This window comes from Azolla caroliniana, unplaced genomic scaffold (genome assembly GCF_043228905.1).
Source record: "Azolla caroliniana isolate FFs.n. ecotype wild unplaced genomic scaffold, voAzoCaro1.0.p SCAF_12, whole genome shotgun sequence".
In the NCBI taxonomy this organism is placed as follows: Eukaryota; Viridiplantae; Streptophyta; class Polypodiopsida; order Salviniales; family Salviniaceae; genus Azolla; species Azolla caroliniana.
In genome coordinates, this window is record NW_028230447.1 from 884,297 (window position 1) to 903,389 (window position 19,093).

The following is a 19,093-nucleotide window of genomic DNA, read 5'->3' on the forward strand; positions in this document are numbered from 1 at the left end:
AATCATATTTGATTCCGTTAATTGTGAACTTTTATCAAACAAGACATTTCATCCAACACATGGATGTGGTTTCACATCCACAAATTTCCCTACTTATCAACAAACCAATCAATGTATAGGAGTTCTATACAAATTCCAATATTAGTGTTTTTTAAACAATAAACACAGGTTTATACCCTTAACCCTTGTGCAATCTATTATTGGTTATTGGTGTACTTCACATGTTTCCACAAGTCTTTCATGGTTTTACATTATTCGAGACCACACTGATTGTTTCTCCTAATTCTAAATTCACAAAATTTCTTTTCGATAAACCATGGGTTGTGAAGACAATAAAATTGATTGACTTAGGCATACTAAAAAACATCTAGGCCAAGCGCATTGGCAATGCAAAAGAATTATTAATTAATGTGGTAGGAGGTCTCAATGTAATGCAAGTGCAATCTATTATTGGTTATTGGTGTACTTCACATGTTTCCACAAGTCTTTCATGGTTTTACATTATTCGAGACCACACTGATTGTTTCTCCTAATTCTAAATTCACAAAATTTCTTTTCGATAAACCATGGGTTGTGAAGACAATAAAATTGATTGACTTAGGCATACTAAAAAACATCTAGGCCAAGCGCATTGGCAATGCAAAAGAATTATTAATTAATGTGGTAGGAGGTCTCAATGTAATGCAATGGTTTGACACACATCTGGTTATAACCTCCTCAATGTAATGCAATGGTTTGACACACATTATAGTTATAATATCATTCTCTAAACTATTGTTATGTAGTTCCTCTGAGATGAATCAGCAAGTGAGAAGTGGCAATTTGGTTGATTCCCCAAACCAAATGCAAAACAATCACAGCCATAACTGAGGCCTCTGTCCGGGTTTGAATAGCTTGCTTGTTTGTGGATTGGTCATAATGCTGATGGAAAAAAAATTCCCAAAGTTGGAGTGAGTTTCAGGCTTTATGAAGCATCCTTGTAACAAGGGGCTTTAGGAGGAAAAAACTATGTTTAAGGGGAATGAAGAAAGCAACAAAAACAAATGTAAGATGATTATTCAATCTAGGTCCTTGTATCCTAAGGAGAAAATATTCAAAGGAGAATTTGGATGGCCCAAGTGGAGAAAGGTGTGAACCATTTGAATGTGAGTTCATCAATATTGGTGGTACCATTTTTAAGATTCTTACATTTGCTCCAACACAAATAGAAAAGGTGACACCTTGTAGATGCAAATAATGTTGCGTTAAGAGCACGTAGATGAAGAGACCTCCAATACGAACAGATTTTTTTTTCCCCGCAAAAAATTGTATGATAGAATTGAATCTAGATTTGTGATGCAAGTTACTAAAATGAGCAAATTATATATACTTTCAGTGAATAAATGCAAATATGGCACAAAGTACCTTAAGGAAATGGTTGTCAGTAACCATTGACAAGAAAAGATGGTAACCTTGCCTCAATAATGGCAAGAAGGTCTTCTTTATTGAATCCTTCTATCTCTTTTGCAGAGTAATCTTTCCCTCCGAGTCGTATTGCGGCCTCCACAAGTTGACCCCGAAGCCATTGAGAGAGGAGAACCCCAGAGCTCCCCACACATTGCTTGTATAGGGGGAAATAGGCTATAGTAACTTGCAATTGTAAAGGAAGCTCTAGAAGACGAAGAGCTGATGTGCCTCTCTTAATAGCTCTCATCGTGTTTGTATGATGAGCTTCACCCACCAACCGGCCCAACACAAAAGCTTCGTCCGACCATTCGGCTTTGAAGAATGACTTCAACTCAGTTGATATTGATTCATCGTCAAGCTTCGACATACTATCGGCAACCGCATAAGTCGCCTCAGAGTTTTTCAGGAAATCTGATCGGAGAAGAAATGCGATTCCTTCAGAGCAGCCCGAGCTTCGCTCTCCTGCAGCTTTCAGAATGTCAAGGCTCAATGCATGTAGCACGTGAAGAGGAATCTCTTTGAGAAGGTACTCTGACACGATGATTCTACTGCTTGATGCGGCGGCCGTGAGAGCTAGGCAAAGCTCCATCTCTCTACATCCCCTCTCAACAAACCATTTCACAACTTGCATACAGCCTCTATCTGCGGCTCGCATCAAAGGACCCAAGAATGCATTTGTGTTACCATCGATAACCAGACACTCCATTGTCCCTATCTTGCAATAGTGAGACGCAAATCCCAATGCCAGATCCACATCCACTTCAATACCATTCCGTTGAGCTATCTGAATCACATGAATGACAGCTAAGTTTTGGAATTCCATAGTATCATTTATAAGTCTAACTAACTTTCAATATAGCAGGATACAGTACCTATCATTTAGAAAAGCCAAAATGGTATCATTCATAAATCTAAAATAGCTTTGTGATTCTGATGGTGAAATATCATTTATAAATATAACAAGGATTCATTTTCGAAGTTTATAATATACATCCAAAGTGCACATATGTTCTGGATTCCAAGGATACAGTATCTTTACTAAATCTAATTAAATATGAGATTCCATAACCTCGATTACCATTGTGTTCATAGATTTAAAAAGGTTCAGGTTCAGATAGCATACTATATAGCAACTTCTTAATTAGGATTATAACCCATTAGTCAGAAGTTCTAGTATAAATAAAGCTTGTCCATCCAAGAGAAACTTGACTGTATTTAGTGTTTGACTTATTATGAACCAATCAAAGAGAAATTTAAGCACACCCAGATACTAGGAAAAAAAGTGTCATGGAAGAAAAACAAAAAGCTTAGGACAGGCACAGTTTTTAGCATACATGAAACATACACATACATGTTGGATGTATATTTCAAGGTCTCAGACAGAAACATACACAGGTAAAATAAATAGTACTCAACAACAGTAAAACAGATGAAATTATGAGACACACAGCTAGTACAAAGTAAGAATCTGTGATAGAAAGACTGAGAGATAACACAAGGGCCATTTACACAAACTCTATACCCTAAAGGGAGAATCCAAGTTCCTGTAGAGCCAAATGGCCAGGATACTCACGGTAAGTATTGCCTCATGATGTGGTCATCACTCTCAAGAAAATCCTCATCACAAGTTTTCAGCTCTCCAACATACAAACATTATGGGAGAGTTCTTCTGTTCTGATGTTTACCATGGTGAGCTATGTGGACAAGCTCTAATGGAAAACTAAACTCAACTTCAGACATAAATGCAAGTAAACAATTAGGGAAACATTGCCTGACCTTCAAGTCCATCACATAAACCTCAAGACTATGCTTAGAAACTGAAGATGGTGTAGTGAACAATAGAATAGTCCTCAAACGAAGAAGGAATTTACTTAGGCTAAAAGCCAAAGTCGCTCTTGTTTTGAAACCTACAGAAGTTTAATTACTTCAAGAAAGCTTGAATATGCTGCACAAAATCCAGGTCAAAACATATCTACAGGTTTATATACCCACGTATATGAGTTAAATGCACAAGCTTCCTTGCTATGTAACCGAACAAGACAATCAAAATGGGTTACAGAACTTCCCCACATATACACTTGCCTTGAAATTCCGAATAAAGTGTGCCTTCACATTTCACAACATACTACAACAAACCTTGCTCCTGCCTCAAGCATAAACACTAATTATGCAAAGAGTATGTACAAAAATAGGTCATTTATGTATCCAATGCACTCAAGAATGAAGAAAAGTATCTGTCAAAACATTAATGCTCATAGGACATGCATAAAAGGCAAGCACAACAACACATAACATTAAAAAAAATCACTGAAGAAAAAATAAACATTAATGAATTCGTGTATATATATATATATTATTGATTTTTTAGGATGTGTTACCTGAAGTAGAATGCGAACCAATTCGGTGCTGCCAAATCTTGCTGCCTCCAGGAAGCACTGATTCACGTTATCAGCTCCCCCCTCGACAAGCATCCCTAATAAACCTTGCATGGCACTTGCAGCAATACCAGAGGCCCACCCAGAATCAATAGCAGTGGAAAACAGAGTAAGTGGAAAGCATGCTGCATCAAATGCCTCAGTGTAATCCTTTGCACTAAGACGGTCCCCAGCCAATTCTAAAAACCTCTTGAAAGCTTTGAGCTGGAGCTGAGATTCTATTGAAGAACTATAGGCAGCTATTTCTTCCCCTCCGATTCCTCGTTTTCTTGCACGCGAGTGTGAACCGATGCATTTTAATGCCCATTCTGTAAACCTCTGCACCTTGATAGCTGCTTCTGCTTTAAGCATCTCATCCACACTGCATTCTTGAAGTCTTTCTCTCAATCTGAGGCACATATCAGAAGCTACCTCAACAAAGACAGAAAGCATTACCTATTTAGGGGGTGGGAACTCTCTTATCATATAACCAGTAATAATTAAACACATTTAGTGGAGCAAACAATAGAAAAGCTAGAGATATGTCTCACTTTTCCAGCTGTGCTCCCCGCTGCTCGGCCTCAGGTCAGGGGGTACAGCAGGGTAGGTGATACACAACTCTAGTTTCTCTCTTGTTTACACTGTTGTATGTTAGTGGAGCAAACAATAGAGAAGCTAGAGATATGTCTCACTTTTACAGCTGTGCTCCCTGCTGCTCAGCCTCAGGTCAGGGGGTACAGCAGGGTAGGTGATACACAACTCTAGTTTCTCTCTTGTTTACACTGTTGTATGTTAACCAACCAAAAAACAAACAATTTTCTAGCTTCTCTAAATCATAGCTAATCCTGTTATTAGAAGAGACTATCCTAATACTACCTTATGACCAACAGGGAAATGAGCATGTTACTAGCATCTCTTAGCCACTAAATGCGGTTCATTATAGCTAAATTATATGAGGAAAGCTCCTCCTAAACATAACCCAACATTCAGATGGAAAACAAGCACAAGTCTAGCTTCTCTCTCTTTAATGCTGATTACATTTAATTATTATTATGTTAGGTGAGATAGTCCTAGCATTGTGATTGATGCTCAAACAAACTTGATTATCGCATCTCTCCTCTTTACAACTGATTGTATTTACTTATTGTTAATTGTGTGACTAAGTATCATCTGACGATCAACAAGAAGGCAAGACGAAATTACAACCTTTTGTCAAATACTAACCTTTGGGCCATGACCGTGACAGTGTCTGCAAGGCTCATGGTTCGACTCCGACAAGCCGAGACACATGATGCAAGAAAAGAGGTTCGAAGAGCTGCCCTTGTGAAATCATGTGCTCCTGCTTCAACCAACTTCTCAATAAGCCTTGTTGCCCCCTTTAACTCCTCATGAGTACACAAGAACCATACTGAATCAAGTGTGATACAAAGCCCATCATTCAGTCTTTGCAAATCAGCCAATGGAATCAAACTCTCGGCGAGATTCCAATCATGAGATCCTACTGCAAGCTGAAAAGATCGTCCAATCTCGATCTTGTCTCTCCTATGTTCATACCTTCTTGAACTTCCTCTCTCTCTTGATCTTCCTTTCATAGTTCGACATTTCCCTAAATTTGCTTGCTCTTGGGTTTCATCATGTGAATACCATACCTCTTCATTCGATCTTATATGGACTGATCGGGTTCTATATGTAGAGCCCACATCTTCTTCGTCTATCATATCGACTAGAGATTCATCAGCTGAATGTTCAGAACCAAAGCTAGTTGTACACTCACAGTGTGAACTTAGTTGGCATTCAATACTCTTAACCACTGATGAAGCTTCATCTTCTTCCATAGCTATGGCCTCATCCATGGCTTCTCAGAATTATATGCTACTATATATATGTATATGTTTATGCATAAACATATACGTATATATATTTAGAATAGCGATCTTTATCTGATAGAAACAAGAAAATTATATAGCAAAAGAAACCAAAATCAGATCAAAACCTGCAGAATGAGTCTCTGCGAAATGGAAAAGAGCTTACTTCTGAGGAACTAGGAGATCGACCGTTCCTCCTCCGTTCTTCGTTCTTCGTTCTTCTTTCCTTTTCTTTTCTTTGAGAAATCCTTGTCTTTTGATCGGCAAATCCAAGCCTTTTTCGGAGAGAAGGGCAGGAACTGATATAGAAGTAAAGAATGGGTGAGGTAAAGGGGAGATCGAAGCTATGGCGATGGGGTGAGTTAGTCTGTGTATTTCAGGAAGAAGAAGCAGAAGATGGGCAGCTTCAAACAGAATAGCCACAATAGAGTATGAGTACTCTCTCTCTCTCTCTCTATGGACATCTATGTGATGTCCATGACCATGACCATCTATGTGATGTCCATGGACCATGACCATGACCATCTATGTGATGTCCATGACCATGACCATGATGGCCATGATCTCATGTCTATTTGCTACCAAATCATAAAGAGGCCTTTTGAGGGAATCGCAGCCACGAACAATGCAGGGTGCATTTCGAAAGTCTCGCGTCATCTGCGTTGTCAAGTCCCGATCCACAAAAAACTAACTCGGCTCTGATCAGCCTCTATCACGATGATCCCGGGCAGTTGGAATTTCGAACCAGGCTTTTGTCTAGCATGTGACACGTCTATCTAACCTAGCTCTGACCAGCCTTTGTCACATCAATCCTGTGCAATTGGAATTTCTAACCAGGCTCTGTCCAACCTCCGTCATGTCTATCTAACTTGGCTCTATCCCTGTGTCTGTCATGTCTAACCAGGATTTGTCCAACCTCTATCACGTCTAACCTGGCTCGGTTCTTGCCTCTGTCATGTCTAACTCGATCGAAAGTTGCTAACTTTACTGTCTTTTTTCTAACCCCGCTACCCCCCCCCCCCCCCACCCAAAGTTTGAAACCCGACCACCTGCATCTAACCCGGCTCAAATTTTTGAAGAGACCAAAAACTTCTAAGATCGTCCAAAAAATTCAAAAACATATTCAAAGATCAAAATATCCGAGTTTTAGGTATAAAAACTCTAGTCACCAAAAACTTATGCCATCACCGAATGTAAACGAAAGGTCAAAGATCATTGCAGACGCCTAACCTTCTTAGATTTCATCCACCATAAAAAATTTAGCCACCATTTTTTATTTTTTGAAGAGACTAAAAACTTCAAAGATCACAAAATTTCAGTCACCAAAATCTTCAAAGGTCATACATTTATGCAAAACCAAAAACTTCAAAAAACATGAGAAACCAATATTCCAATAATCCAAATTTTCATATTTCAGCATCCATAAAAATTCTAAGCCACCATAAATATTTCAGCCACAAAAAATATTGCAGCCCTAAAAAATTTAGCCACCATAAAAAAAGTTTGATCATACATATTCAACCTTAAAAATCAAAGGATGTAAACAATAAGTTAGAGATCATATCTCTTGTTCAGAGGATGGCCTGAGTTGGCAGATCCGTTGATAGAGGTGGTTTCTTTTAACAACACTTACTTTGGGCAACAAGTTTGAATCCATGTTGTTTTAGCATGGAAATGACACAATTAAACATGGTAATGTGTTTGTGTGATGTTTTGCCATTTGCAACAATCCAACTTTGATGGTCTTGAGCAATAACATTAGTTATGACATTCTATTCTATCCAAGATTTATCAATTACTATGTCATTTGGCCTCACACTTAGCATCCTTGCAAATATAACTTTCAAGCAAGTTTCCAATGCTATTTTCTCTTGATTTGAGCCCTGGTTAACTACAAATCTATACCATAGTGGGATCCCGATTCCATGGTGTTTGTGCAACTGTTGCATTTAACAAAAGTTGAAATTGATTTGTACATTTGCGACAATTGCCCACATATTTCCAAGTTCCAACATCAATTGATCTTGAAGTATTAAGATAAATGGTTGTAGGGTTAGATATCCATTTGGACAAGGCAAGTATTGTTAAACATGTGTCACTTTCCTTTGCTCTTTAAGTGCAAAGGCATCTTGCATCATCGAAGACCAATCACCTTTCGACAATGCACTTCTTATTTTTAGCTTATTGTTCATATTATGCACCTCCCTCAATATCATAAGGAATCTAAAAGAAACAAATTCTAATGGACTAGCCTTAGATTTGTGAAATGGGTTTCTTCACATGGTCATCTTGTCAACATGCCTTGCACACCCAACATCAAATAAATCATATTTGCAACAACTTATTATATTAGGATCTAGGCCAGAAATGATACACATAAGGTCTCATTCTTGGGACATAACGACTATGGCAATTGTATACATAAATGCTCACAATCCCATGTTTAACCCCTTCATTCACTCTTATTGTTAGGATCACGAGATTTATTTATATGTATGTATATATATATATATATATAGATATATATATATATATATATATATATATATATATATATATATATATAGAGAGAGAGAGAGAGAGAGAGAGAGAGAGAGAGAGAGAGTATGATAGGATGGAAATATATTATAAAAAAGGAAGAGCACAAAAATAGGAATAACTTTGAGGCTTAAGACTGGTTTGAACTAATTTGATATTTTTGGAGCATTATAATAGTTATCTTAACAGTAAGCCTTTGACACGTGTATCGTAAGTTCAAATCTTTTTTGGGTCAATATGTGCATGTTATCATGACACTATCCCCCTCTTTGAATGAAGAGTATTAGGAGTTGTCATTGGTGAAGGACTTGGTTTGTTTGGGTATTGTTGATGAAATTCCTCAACAAGGGTTCAAGAATTTGCAATATTCTCCACCAATTCCCAAGTGCGGTCACTCAAAGTATAGCCTAGCAAATCCACCAAATAATATAGCTTGTTGTGAAGAATCTTGCAATCAAGAATGGCGACAACTTCGTACTTTGATCTTCAAGTTCAACAAGAGGTAGAGGTTGTATAGTACAATTTGGAATATAACTTATCTGACATGATTATAAAATAGAAATATGAAATATTGGATGTAATCGTAAGTGTGGGGGCAGATCAAGGTGAAAACTTACATCATTGATTTTTCCATTAATGAAAAAGGGCCTAACCGTTGATAACCCAATTTGGCACATGACTTAATAGACTTTATATGACGTTGTAATAACAATACTTGATCTCCAACTTGAAAAGTGGACAGAACCAGATGTTGATTTGCATCAACTTTGTGTGTTACTTGAGCTTCCTATAGATGATTTGAAAGTTCCGCTTGAATCTATCGTAGTCAATCTAAATGATCTTGAGCACAAGGATTTAGGAGCTTCAAATAAACACCATCGAGGATGATAACCTATGTATGCATAAAATGGTGTAACCCTAGTAAAGGAATGTATAGAATTATTGTAATATGCAAATTCGGCGAAATCTAATATATCAACCCAATCGTCTCGTTGATAACTAATGAATCATCGAAGGTACTGCTCCAATATTTGATTTCTACGCCCTATTTGGCCATTAGTTTATGGATGATAAACTGAGGAGAGTTTGTAGGAGACTTTAGAGCATTGTGAAGAGATGCTTTGAAATTTTAGACATAAACTGTGGTCCATGATCACTGATGATGTTCTTTGGAAGCCCGTAGAAATATTTCACACATAACTAGATTTGTTGTTTCCTCAATAGTGATATATTTAGCGCATGACAATAAATGTGTCATTTTAGTATATCACTCAACTACTGGTAAGGTAGCATGGAACCCCTTACAATGTGGAAAATCTATAATAAAACCTAAAGACATAGGTTGTCATGATTTGCTTGGAATTGGTAACAGTTGCAATAAACCATATGGATGATGTCAAGCATCATTTCTCTGCAACATATATCACATGTGCGAACATAATCTTCGACAAATTTATGTAGATGAGGCCACCAAAATGATTGTGTTAGCAAATCCAAGATTTTATTGATACCAAAATACCCAATGTATATGTATCATGGCAAATTTGTATGACTTGGAGGCGATATGATCCATTTGGAACATAAAGAAGATTTTTGAAGAAGAGTAATCCATCATGCCACTTGAATTGCGTAAAATCTGTATAGGAATGTTGTGACTGAGAGCAACATATATGACTTGGAACAATATGATCTAAGGTTTCTTGAGCGAACACATTTGTCTTGAGATTATGATGAATAGTATCAATAATACTTGAATCTAGTAAATTATCAAAGACTGTGGTTGTTTGACCCCGTGCAAGACCTAGGGTTATTTGTTTTTTTATTGAAGGTCGGATCACCAAAACAAAGGTGCTAAATACGAATGTAATGATAATGCACATGCTTTCCCTTGTTGTTTTCCTGGACGGAAGGTAATCTTGAAATCAAAATGAGTAAGGAATTGTGCCCATCGATCCTATCTCGTGTTTAGTACACGAGCACTACGGAAATAGGTGAGGTTTTTGTGATAAGTGAATACAATTATTTGACGAGGAGAGCCTTCTAAGAAATGTGGGCATTGTTCAAAGGAATTAACTATAGATAATAGCTCCTTATCATGTACCTCATATTTTATCTCAATAGTATTAAATTTGCGCAAATTGAAAGCCACTAGGTGTAGCTTCCCATCATCACCTTGTTGTGACAAAATGCTACCAAGTGTAAAATCTAGTGCATCTACTTAAAAAATAAATGGTTTTTGCGGATCAATACGAGTTTAGATAGGGGTGAATGTAAAGGTCTTCTTAAGATCCAAAAAACCCTTATCTCCATCAGTAGTCCAAACAAATGATTGATTATTCCTTCTATGTGTGAGAGGCATAATAACTTTTGAGTAATCTTGTATGAATTTGCCATAGAAATTTGCAAATCCTAGAAAACATTGCACATCTCTCATAGATTATGGAGTTTTCCAATTCAACATTGTTTGGACTTTAATTGGATCCATGGAGATTCTCTTAGAGGAGATGATGTTGCCTACGAATTCCACTTGTTTGCAATCAAAACTGTAGTTCTCCAATCTTGCATAAAGGTCATATTCTCGTAGTTGTTTTAGTACTTGAAGAACATGAGAATCATGCTCCTGTTGTGTTTTTCAATCAATCAATAAATCATCCAAATATATTTGTTGAGAATCAAACTCAACTTCCCTAGTGTGGGAACACACCTTGGGAATACCCAATTATGTGAACATCCCACCTCTTTGTATCATAACTAATGTGTCATAGAAGTTTAGTCCTATAACACATATTTAGTAAGTAGTTAAGACCCCACCTCTTTCCCAAGAGACAGTTCTAATGAGAGAACTTAGAGAGAATGTGACTACATAAGCACCTTCTCATTCTCTTTGTAACGTTGGTTAATTCTTGCTTCTTGTTAATACAATTTTCTTGTTTTTTGTAAACATTGTGTTCTCTCTCTCTCTCTCACACACACACACACACACACACACACACACACACACACACACACACACACCACACACCACACACACACACACACACATTTCTTCCGTTGCACAGAATCACTCCCGATTCTGTACATAGTATCAGAGTGCTTGGTAGCTTGATCCAAGTCCAATGTGTGTCATGCCTAACCCCACGTTCACGAAGAGCCAGTCGATTGTTGTAGCAACAACGTGCATAGTTCGTATCACAAAGAAGAAGAACATTCGACATCAATACTCAGATGGGACACGCCCTTCCCACTAAGAAACTCGACAGAAACAACTTCACATATTGGGAGTACAACATGCACCAATACCTTGTCGGCCAAGGCTATTGGAGTTATGTCAAACGAGCACAAGAAAATCAACCCAACCCAGCACATGTTGACCACCCAGCTTGGGAGCAAGCGACGAGTCACGTGCTGCACTGCCTTGCATCATGCGTTCATGATCATATGCTTCGCTACATTTGAGAGGCCAAAATGTCAAAAGAGGCATGGGGGAACCTCAAAAAGATATTCGCGGCCAACACAACTACATGAAAGCTTCAACTTCACCAAGAGTTGAACATCATACAACAACGGGATATGTCAATCAGTAGCTACACCTTGAAGATCAAGGAGATGTGCGACTCCCTCGGTCGATCAATGTCAACATGACGAAGAAATGGTGCAGATATGCCTCGAAGGCCTACCACCTCGGTTCGGTGCGATACAGTCAACAATCCTTGCGACGAAGAATCCTCCCTCCTTCTTCGATCTCCAGTCAATGCTATTGGTTGAAGAAAACCACATTCGAACAAGAGGCAACAAATCAGGCAGACAAATGCTCTACACGAGTTCGGATGGAGGGAGAGGGCGGGGTCATGGAAGAAGAGGCCGATTCGGGCAAGCCGATGTTGTTACGGGCATGACCATATAATATCCCGTGGTGAGAATGTATCGTAGTATTCTATACACCTGGATAAAAGTGTGAGGGTTAAACGAGAGTGTAAAGAAGGGGAGGATTACTTTTAATCCACGGGATTGAGACAACTAACAATCGGAAATTGTTTGGTTCGGTTTGAGAGGGTCCAACCCTAACATGAACCGAACCGATGAAACCGTTAAACCGCGGTTTAGCTGTTCAGTTCGGTTCGGTTCAAACCAAACCGTTGCCGATTGTTAGAGACAACCCATTAGGCCAAGTGTGAACTTGTATGGGGGCCTTGGGTCTAGCTATAAATATGAGGCCTAGACCCAAGGCCCCTAGGCAAGTTCACACTTGGCCTAATGGGTTGTCTCAATCCCGTGGATTAAAAGTAATCCTCTCCTTCTTTACACTCTTGTTTAACCCTCACACTTTATCCACGTGTATAGAATACTACGGTACATTCTCACCACGGGATATTATATGGTCATGCTCGTAACATACACAACCAAGAACAACCCCAAGAACACAACTTCTACTATCGGCAAGATGTTTCAAACACGCGAGGTGGAACGTTTGGTAGAAGGGGGAGCAATCATGCCGGACCAAGCTGACAAAAAAAATCCGTCCAATGCGGATATTGTGGCAAATTCGGCCACTACAAGACAGAGTGTTGCAAAAAGAAGAGCGAGTCGGCCTTCACGAGCCAACAACTCACCAACTACGCCTACAACTCCAACTATGACGATCGTGGCCAAATGTTTGTAATGAGGCACATAGCGAACTCAATGTCGACCTCCAACTGACCAACACCTCCCAGTTACTCAAAAGATGTATGGTTTGTCGATTCGTGTGCATCCAATCACATGACGTCTCATAAAGTTTGGTTCGGATAGCTATGAAAGCCCGAACAACCCGACTATGTGGAAATTGGGGATGACACAATTCACCCCAATTCAGCATGTCGGTAATGTCCCATTCGGCGAAGAGGGAAACCAAACCTACATCAAGAACGTCTTGCATGTTCCGACAATAACGAAGAATCTGGTCTCTGTTGGTCAAATTGTGGAACATGGCATGCAAGTTCGGTTCAATGACGGAGGATGCTTCATAGAAAAGGAAAGCCGAATTATTGCTCGTAGTCGAAGAGAAGGTCAGATGTTCATCCTCGATTCTCATGAGATGAAATTTGCAATGTTTGCCAAAGGCCATAACGCCAACATCGACAAAGAGTTGTGGCATAAAAGAATCAGCCACATCAATCTTCAGAAGCTCAAATGAGTGTAGTCAAAAGGAGTCATCATCAGACTCCCGACCTTTATTGAGAAGGAGATTGCATGTGTATACGAATCCTACCAATTCGGTAAACAACACTGACAACCGTTCGCAAAAGAGAGGAACGTGAGCAAAGGGATCCTGGATGTAATACATTCAGATGTATGGGGACCAGCCCAAACGGCAACATTCGGTGGTTGTCGATATTATGTGACATTCATTGACGACTTCTCCAGGCACACCTGGATATTCCCTATGTGGTGGAAGAGTGAAGTGTTCTCACATTTCCAGAAATTCAAAAACGAAGTCGAAAAGGCAACGAGACGTCATGTACAATGCCTTCGATCGGACGGCGGCAAAGAGTACTTCTTCAACGCCTTCACGACATACCTTCGACAAGAAGGAATCCGACAGGAGTTTACTTGCCGACACACACCTCAGCAGAACGGAGTAGCCTAACGAAAGAACCGACATATACTCGAGGCGGCAAGGGCAACGATAAATGAGAAACATCTGCCAAAAAGTTCTATGGAAAGAAGCTAGACCTATCCCACGTAAGGATATTTGACTCTATCACATTCGTACATATTCTCGATGAAAGCGGCAAAAACTCAATGCAAAATTGGAGAAGTGCATCCTCGTGTGGTACTCACTTAAACAAAAAGGGTATAAGTCTTTCAACCCCTCTACCAAGAAGGTTCGAGTGACTAGGGATGTTGTATTCGACGAATTGGCATCTTTGTACACATTTTATTCAACTCCATTTGACCCAATCGAAACCTATTTCGAAAAAAATTCAGAGGAGGAAGATCGACTAAGGCTCATAACAAAGGAAAGTCCAATCTCAACCAAATTGAGTGGACCACATGAGCCACGGAGTGACCATAGCACCTCACAGCCAAGTCCAAAATCAGACAAAGGAAAGGCTAAAATGCCTAAGTACAAAGACTCAAATGGAAACAAATCGGCTCACTCACTCGACAGTGAGTATGGTGGATTGGAAGTTCCTATCTTGAAGACACAAGGAGCCAAGAAAGCGTTGTCACGGTTTTCCGCATGGATGCGTTGAAATGGGGTGGGACTACCGGGGTCTCCGACCAAGAAGCCAATAAGGGAGAAAGGCGGCTCGTAATAGTGTCCGAATAGCTTCATCGGATCGACTTCCGAGCGCGTGCCCAATCTTGAATGATTCCCCGATACCAGTTGATTAGCGCATGGGCCAAAAGAAGCGTAACGTCCCGGTCAAAATGCCAAACAACAACGATGAGCTCACAAGCTCACAGGCTCGGACGCACACACAACAGGAATAGATCGGGATTAAGAACACGAACTTGGGGTGCAACAAATTGCAGCAAGTAGGAACCACGCAGGAGTACACAAACGGAAGAAGAGACACTACAACACTAATGATTAACAGAGAACGAAAGAATACAACCGGCGGACTTGGCTGACAAGTGGTGCGTCGAGCTACGGCCAACACAAACACACCCAGAACGATGAACCTCTGGTCGGGCACTCACGGGCTTCTTGTGCGAGTAGAGGCTTCACCTTCTTCCCTGGATCAACATGGAACACAAAACAGAGAGAGAGAGAGAGAGAGAGAGAGAGAGAGAGAGAGAGAAAGCCGTGCACCCAAACCGATCAACATTTCTTCCTCCCAATCCTCGATTCCTAAAATAGGCTCAAGCCTCCCCTTTTATAGCACCAGGAAAGACCGTTACGTCGTGATCAGTGTCAGAGATTCCCCCCGATTTCTTCACATCAAATCCCCGTATCCTCTCTATCCATGCGAGTCTTTAAAGTACCCCGTAAATCCTACTCCCTAGTACTCACTAGTCCTATGCAATTTACATTTGTTTTTACATAACACTTTTTATTTGTGTGCATCCGTGCACACACACATTCACGTGCAACCGACTCCATTTCTTCCTATGGCCTGAATCCTTCACGACATCCACCCCCACCAAACCGCACATCCTTGGACATGTGCCAAGTAGTGAAACGGTGGAGATTTCGGCTCAGCTTCACTTGCCTTCTCCTAAATCGTCACCATTCACGTCTCCTTTCGGCTCCTCGCTTTTGCTCCCGCCTTCTTCTAGTTCCGGCTCACACCGCTTCTTGAAGGCCTTTATCCGCTTCCCTGCAACAGGCACCACGATCCTCATCCTGTCAATCTCGGCAAGATGGTATGTCACATTATCGTTGGCGCTTGTCACCACGTACGACCCGAACCACCTCCTCGCAAACTTTTGAGTTGACCGGTGTTGGTTATCTAGGTTGTTGTCATAGACCAACACCTAATCGCCCTCCTCGATCTTCTCTGGTTGGAGTCGGTGTGTCTGGTCGAACCGACCCTTGTTCTTCTTCCGCGTTTCTTCTATCCTCGCCATCGCTCATTCGACGTCCTCCGGTGTTCGCTCGAGTTGTTGTTGGATCCACGCTGCCAACAACTCTTCCCCTCTCATCTCCTCCGACCAGTCGACTGCTAACCATGACGAATTCGTCTGTTCCATCGGCATGATCGACTTTTGTTCAAACATCAGTTCTGTCAGCATGTACCCGGTTACCGAACTTGCGTAGTTCGGTCGGCCCATAAAGCGTAAGGTAGTAGTCTTGGCCAGTTCCCGACTCGTCCGTCACACACTCCTACTAATGCTTTTACGATCGGCCCGTGCCTGGCTCGATTTTCCCATTGGCTTCCGGATTATACGCCGTGGTGAGTGAAATCTTGACCCCAAGTCGGTCGAACAACTCCTCGACTTCTAGCGCGTCCAACTCCCCTCGGTTGACCACGATCTTACCCACACACCGGTACTGGCAAATCACATATTTGATCAGGAACCGGTATACAGTTGTGGTCGTCTTGTTCGCTAAGGTTAGACCCTCCACCTGGTTCGTTAGATCTTTCCTTGCAAGCACCAAGCACCACATATGTCCTACCCCCATCAGCATCATCACTAAATCAACCATCCACTTGAAGTGACTGGTCGGCAAGTAGGTCGGGTGTAGCTCGTCGCGATGCCAGATACTAGAATGCATCTTACAGCTTTTGCATGGAGTTGACTCGAAGCCGACCTAAAGACCAATCTGAACCAACTATTCGGCAACCGAAAATTGCGTTTGAAGGGGTGTGGTGAGAATCAAACTCTCAACTTCCCTACTGTAGGAACACACCTTGGGAATACCCAAGTCTATGAACATCCCACCTCTTTGTATCATAACTAATGTATCATAGAAGTTAAGTCCTATGACACATATTTAGTAAGTAGTTAAGAACCCACCTCTTTCCCAAGGTGGAATGCAACATCATTGATTTGATCGGAGATAATAAATGGACCAAGTCATTGATAACCCAATTTATCACAAGGCTTGGTGGTCTTCATAGTACGTCATAATTGTCATACATGATCTTCAACTTGAAACTTTGGTTCCTCTGATGAGGAGTCAAGGTGATGACGACCTGAAACTTTCTTGTGGGTGGCTTCAACAATATCCAAGTGGTGGGAAAGTGTGACATGAACTTCTTGGAATTAACATAGATGATCCTTCGTATCAAGATTCTTTGATATTTATGGACGTTCAATCATTGTCCAACATAGATGATATCTTATATTTTCAAAGAATGGAGATATCATGCTGAGGAATGAACTAAATTATTGTATGCAAACTCTGCAAAATGAATACTTTATTTACCAAATCATCCTATTTGTAATTGATGAAACATCGAAGATATTGTTCTAGTGTCTAAGACCGTCACTTTGTGTATGATATATTAAAGAGAGTTTACAAGAGATTTTGAGCATCTTAACACATGTTTCTAGAATTTTGAGATGATTTGTGGGCCACGATCACTAATGATGTCATTTGGAAGACCATGATGCCGAAATACTTCTCTCATACCGATGTCATCCTATTGGTAATTGATGAAACACCGAAGATATTGTTCTAGTGTCTAAGACCGTCACTTTGTGGATGATATATTAAAGAGAGTTTACAAGAGATTTTGAGCATCTCAACATGTGTTTCTAGAATTTTGAGATGATTTGTGGGCTACGATCACTAATGATGTCATTTGGAAGACCATGGTGTCGAAATACTTCATGACCATGATGTCATCCTTTATTAAAGACTTTGTCAAGCTATAATGGTAAAAATCAAGAAAATCTTTGCTAATGACAATGATACGAAACAATAACAAACTTGTTGATGTATTGTCTCGTTATGGTCTTTCCATCATCTTGTTATAAAAGGATAATTCAACTCATTCTAGTCAAATTAAGAAAATATTTGTCAGTGATTATGATACAAATACCTTTCATGACTTTGGAAATGAAGAAAGTTTGATGGAATTCAACACTTTTTACTCAATAAGTTATTCAAATCTATGTTTGTCGGTTGATAGTCAGTAAGTGGTCATGATGGATAGACTGTAATGAGGCAACATGCCAACAAGCTCATTATTTGTTTTGTATCATAATCACTGACAAATATTTTCTTAATTTGACTAGAATGAGTTGAATTATCCTTTTGTAACAAGATAATGGAAAGACCATAACAAAACAATACATCAACAAGTTTGTTATTGTTTCATATCATTGTCATTGACAAAGTTTTTCTTGATTTTTACCATTATAGCTTGACAAGTTGAATTACCCCTTTACAACAAGATGATGGATAGACCATAATGCAACAACATATCAACAAGTTTTATCTCCTATCATCGTCATTGATAAAAAAAATAATCTTATTGTGACTAGAACAATAGATTCAGAGAATGTGTGCTTTTGCGAGGGAATGATTGATCCAATAGATTGACCAAGGCATTACTTTTTATAAACAAAAAAGGTCAAATGAAGAAGGAATAAATGAATTGATTGCGGCTTCTAAGCATTAAATTTGGGTTATCAACTTAATATGTTACCAAAGGGATGATTACACATGGTCCATGACAACTTCATTGCTTATCCACAAGGGATTTTGCTATTGTAGACACAACACTTTACATTGAGAAAAATCAGAGAAACATGTTAGGAATCGACTAGCCACAACTGGTTACACGTTCGTATTCGTGTACAGAAACCAAGAACTAGTACATAGACAGAAAAACATGAAGACACAGAGACATTGATATTTTACGTGAAAAAACCCGAAATGGGAAAAAACCATGGGGGTCCACAAACCTCGAGAAAAATAGATTACTATAGTAGAGAGGAAGTACAAATACGAAACTCGGAGGCAACGACCTCGAGTTCTCCTTCGTTTGACAGACGGCTACAAAATTACACTCTCACTCACGGTTATAGAGGCAAACTACCTCGTTCTACCTTTACAATAATGATCAACTACAATTTACTAAAGTTTGCCCTAGTTGCTTATAAACAAAAGCAACTTTCTGGCTATTTACAAGTATAGCCCCCAAGAGGCATTTTAGACTATTTACAATTATAATCTTCCGAACTGATTTCGGTTTCGGTTTCGATTTCGATTTCGGCCTTGGCCGAATTACCCTTGTGTCCTCGATTTCGGTTTCGGCCTTGACCGAGTTACTCACCAAATCGATTATTCTCTTCCCATCCGGAGGGACATGTTTCCCAACAAAACATTCAACCCGAATGTGTCATGGTAGAAAGATGCAATGATGTCAAGGAGGTAACAATCAAAGA

General features: G+C 39.8%; 1 protein-coding gene across 1 annotated transcript; it reads right to left on the minus strand.

The window, feature by feature from the left end:
* Positions 1–1,342: 1,342 nt before the first annotated feature.
* LOC147856722 (ankyrin repeat protein SKIP35-like) lies at positions 1,343–6,139 on the minus strand. Its single transcript, XM_087328468.1, has 4 exons — positions 5,892–6,139; positions 5,085–5,800; positions 3,825–4,269; positions 1,343–2,230 (listed from the first exon to the last, which is right to left on the minus strand). The coding sequence occupies exons 2-4, from the start codon at positions 5,711–5,713 to the stop codon at positions 1,421–1,423; spliced, it is 1,884 nt and encodes a 627-aa protein (XP_087184594.1). The 5' UTR covers positions 5,714–5,800; positions 5,892–6,139; the 3' UTR covers positions 1,343–1,420.
* Between the last annotated feature and the right edge of the window lie 12,954 nt (positions 6,140–19,093).

What these genes read in the sequence shown, in the direction of transcription:
- LOC147856722 (XM_087328468.1), bottom strand. Translation starts at nt 5,713, where the DNA reads ATGGATGAGGCCATAGCTATGGAAGAAGATGAAGCTTCATCAGTGGTT. An exon ending in GTCACGGTCATGGCCCAAAG is followed by an intron (nt 4,270 to 5,084) that starts GTTAGTATTTGA and finishes TATGTGCCTCAG; the next exon opens with ATTGAGAGAAAGACTTCAAG. An exon ending in TGGTTCGCATTCTACTTCAG is followed by an intron (nt 2,231 to 3,824) that starts GTAACACATCCT and finishes CATGTGATTCAG; the next exon opens with ATAGCTCAACGGAATGGTAT.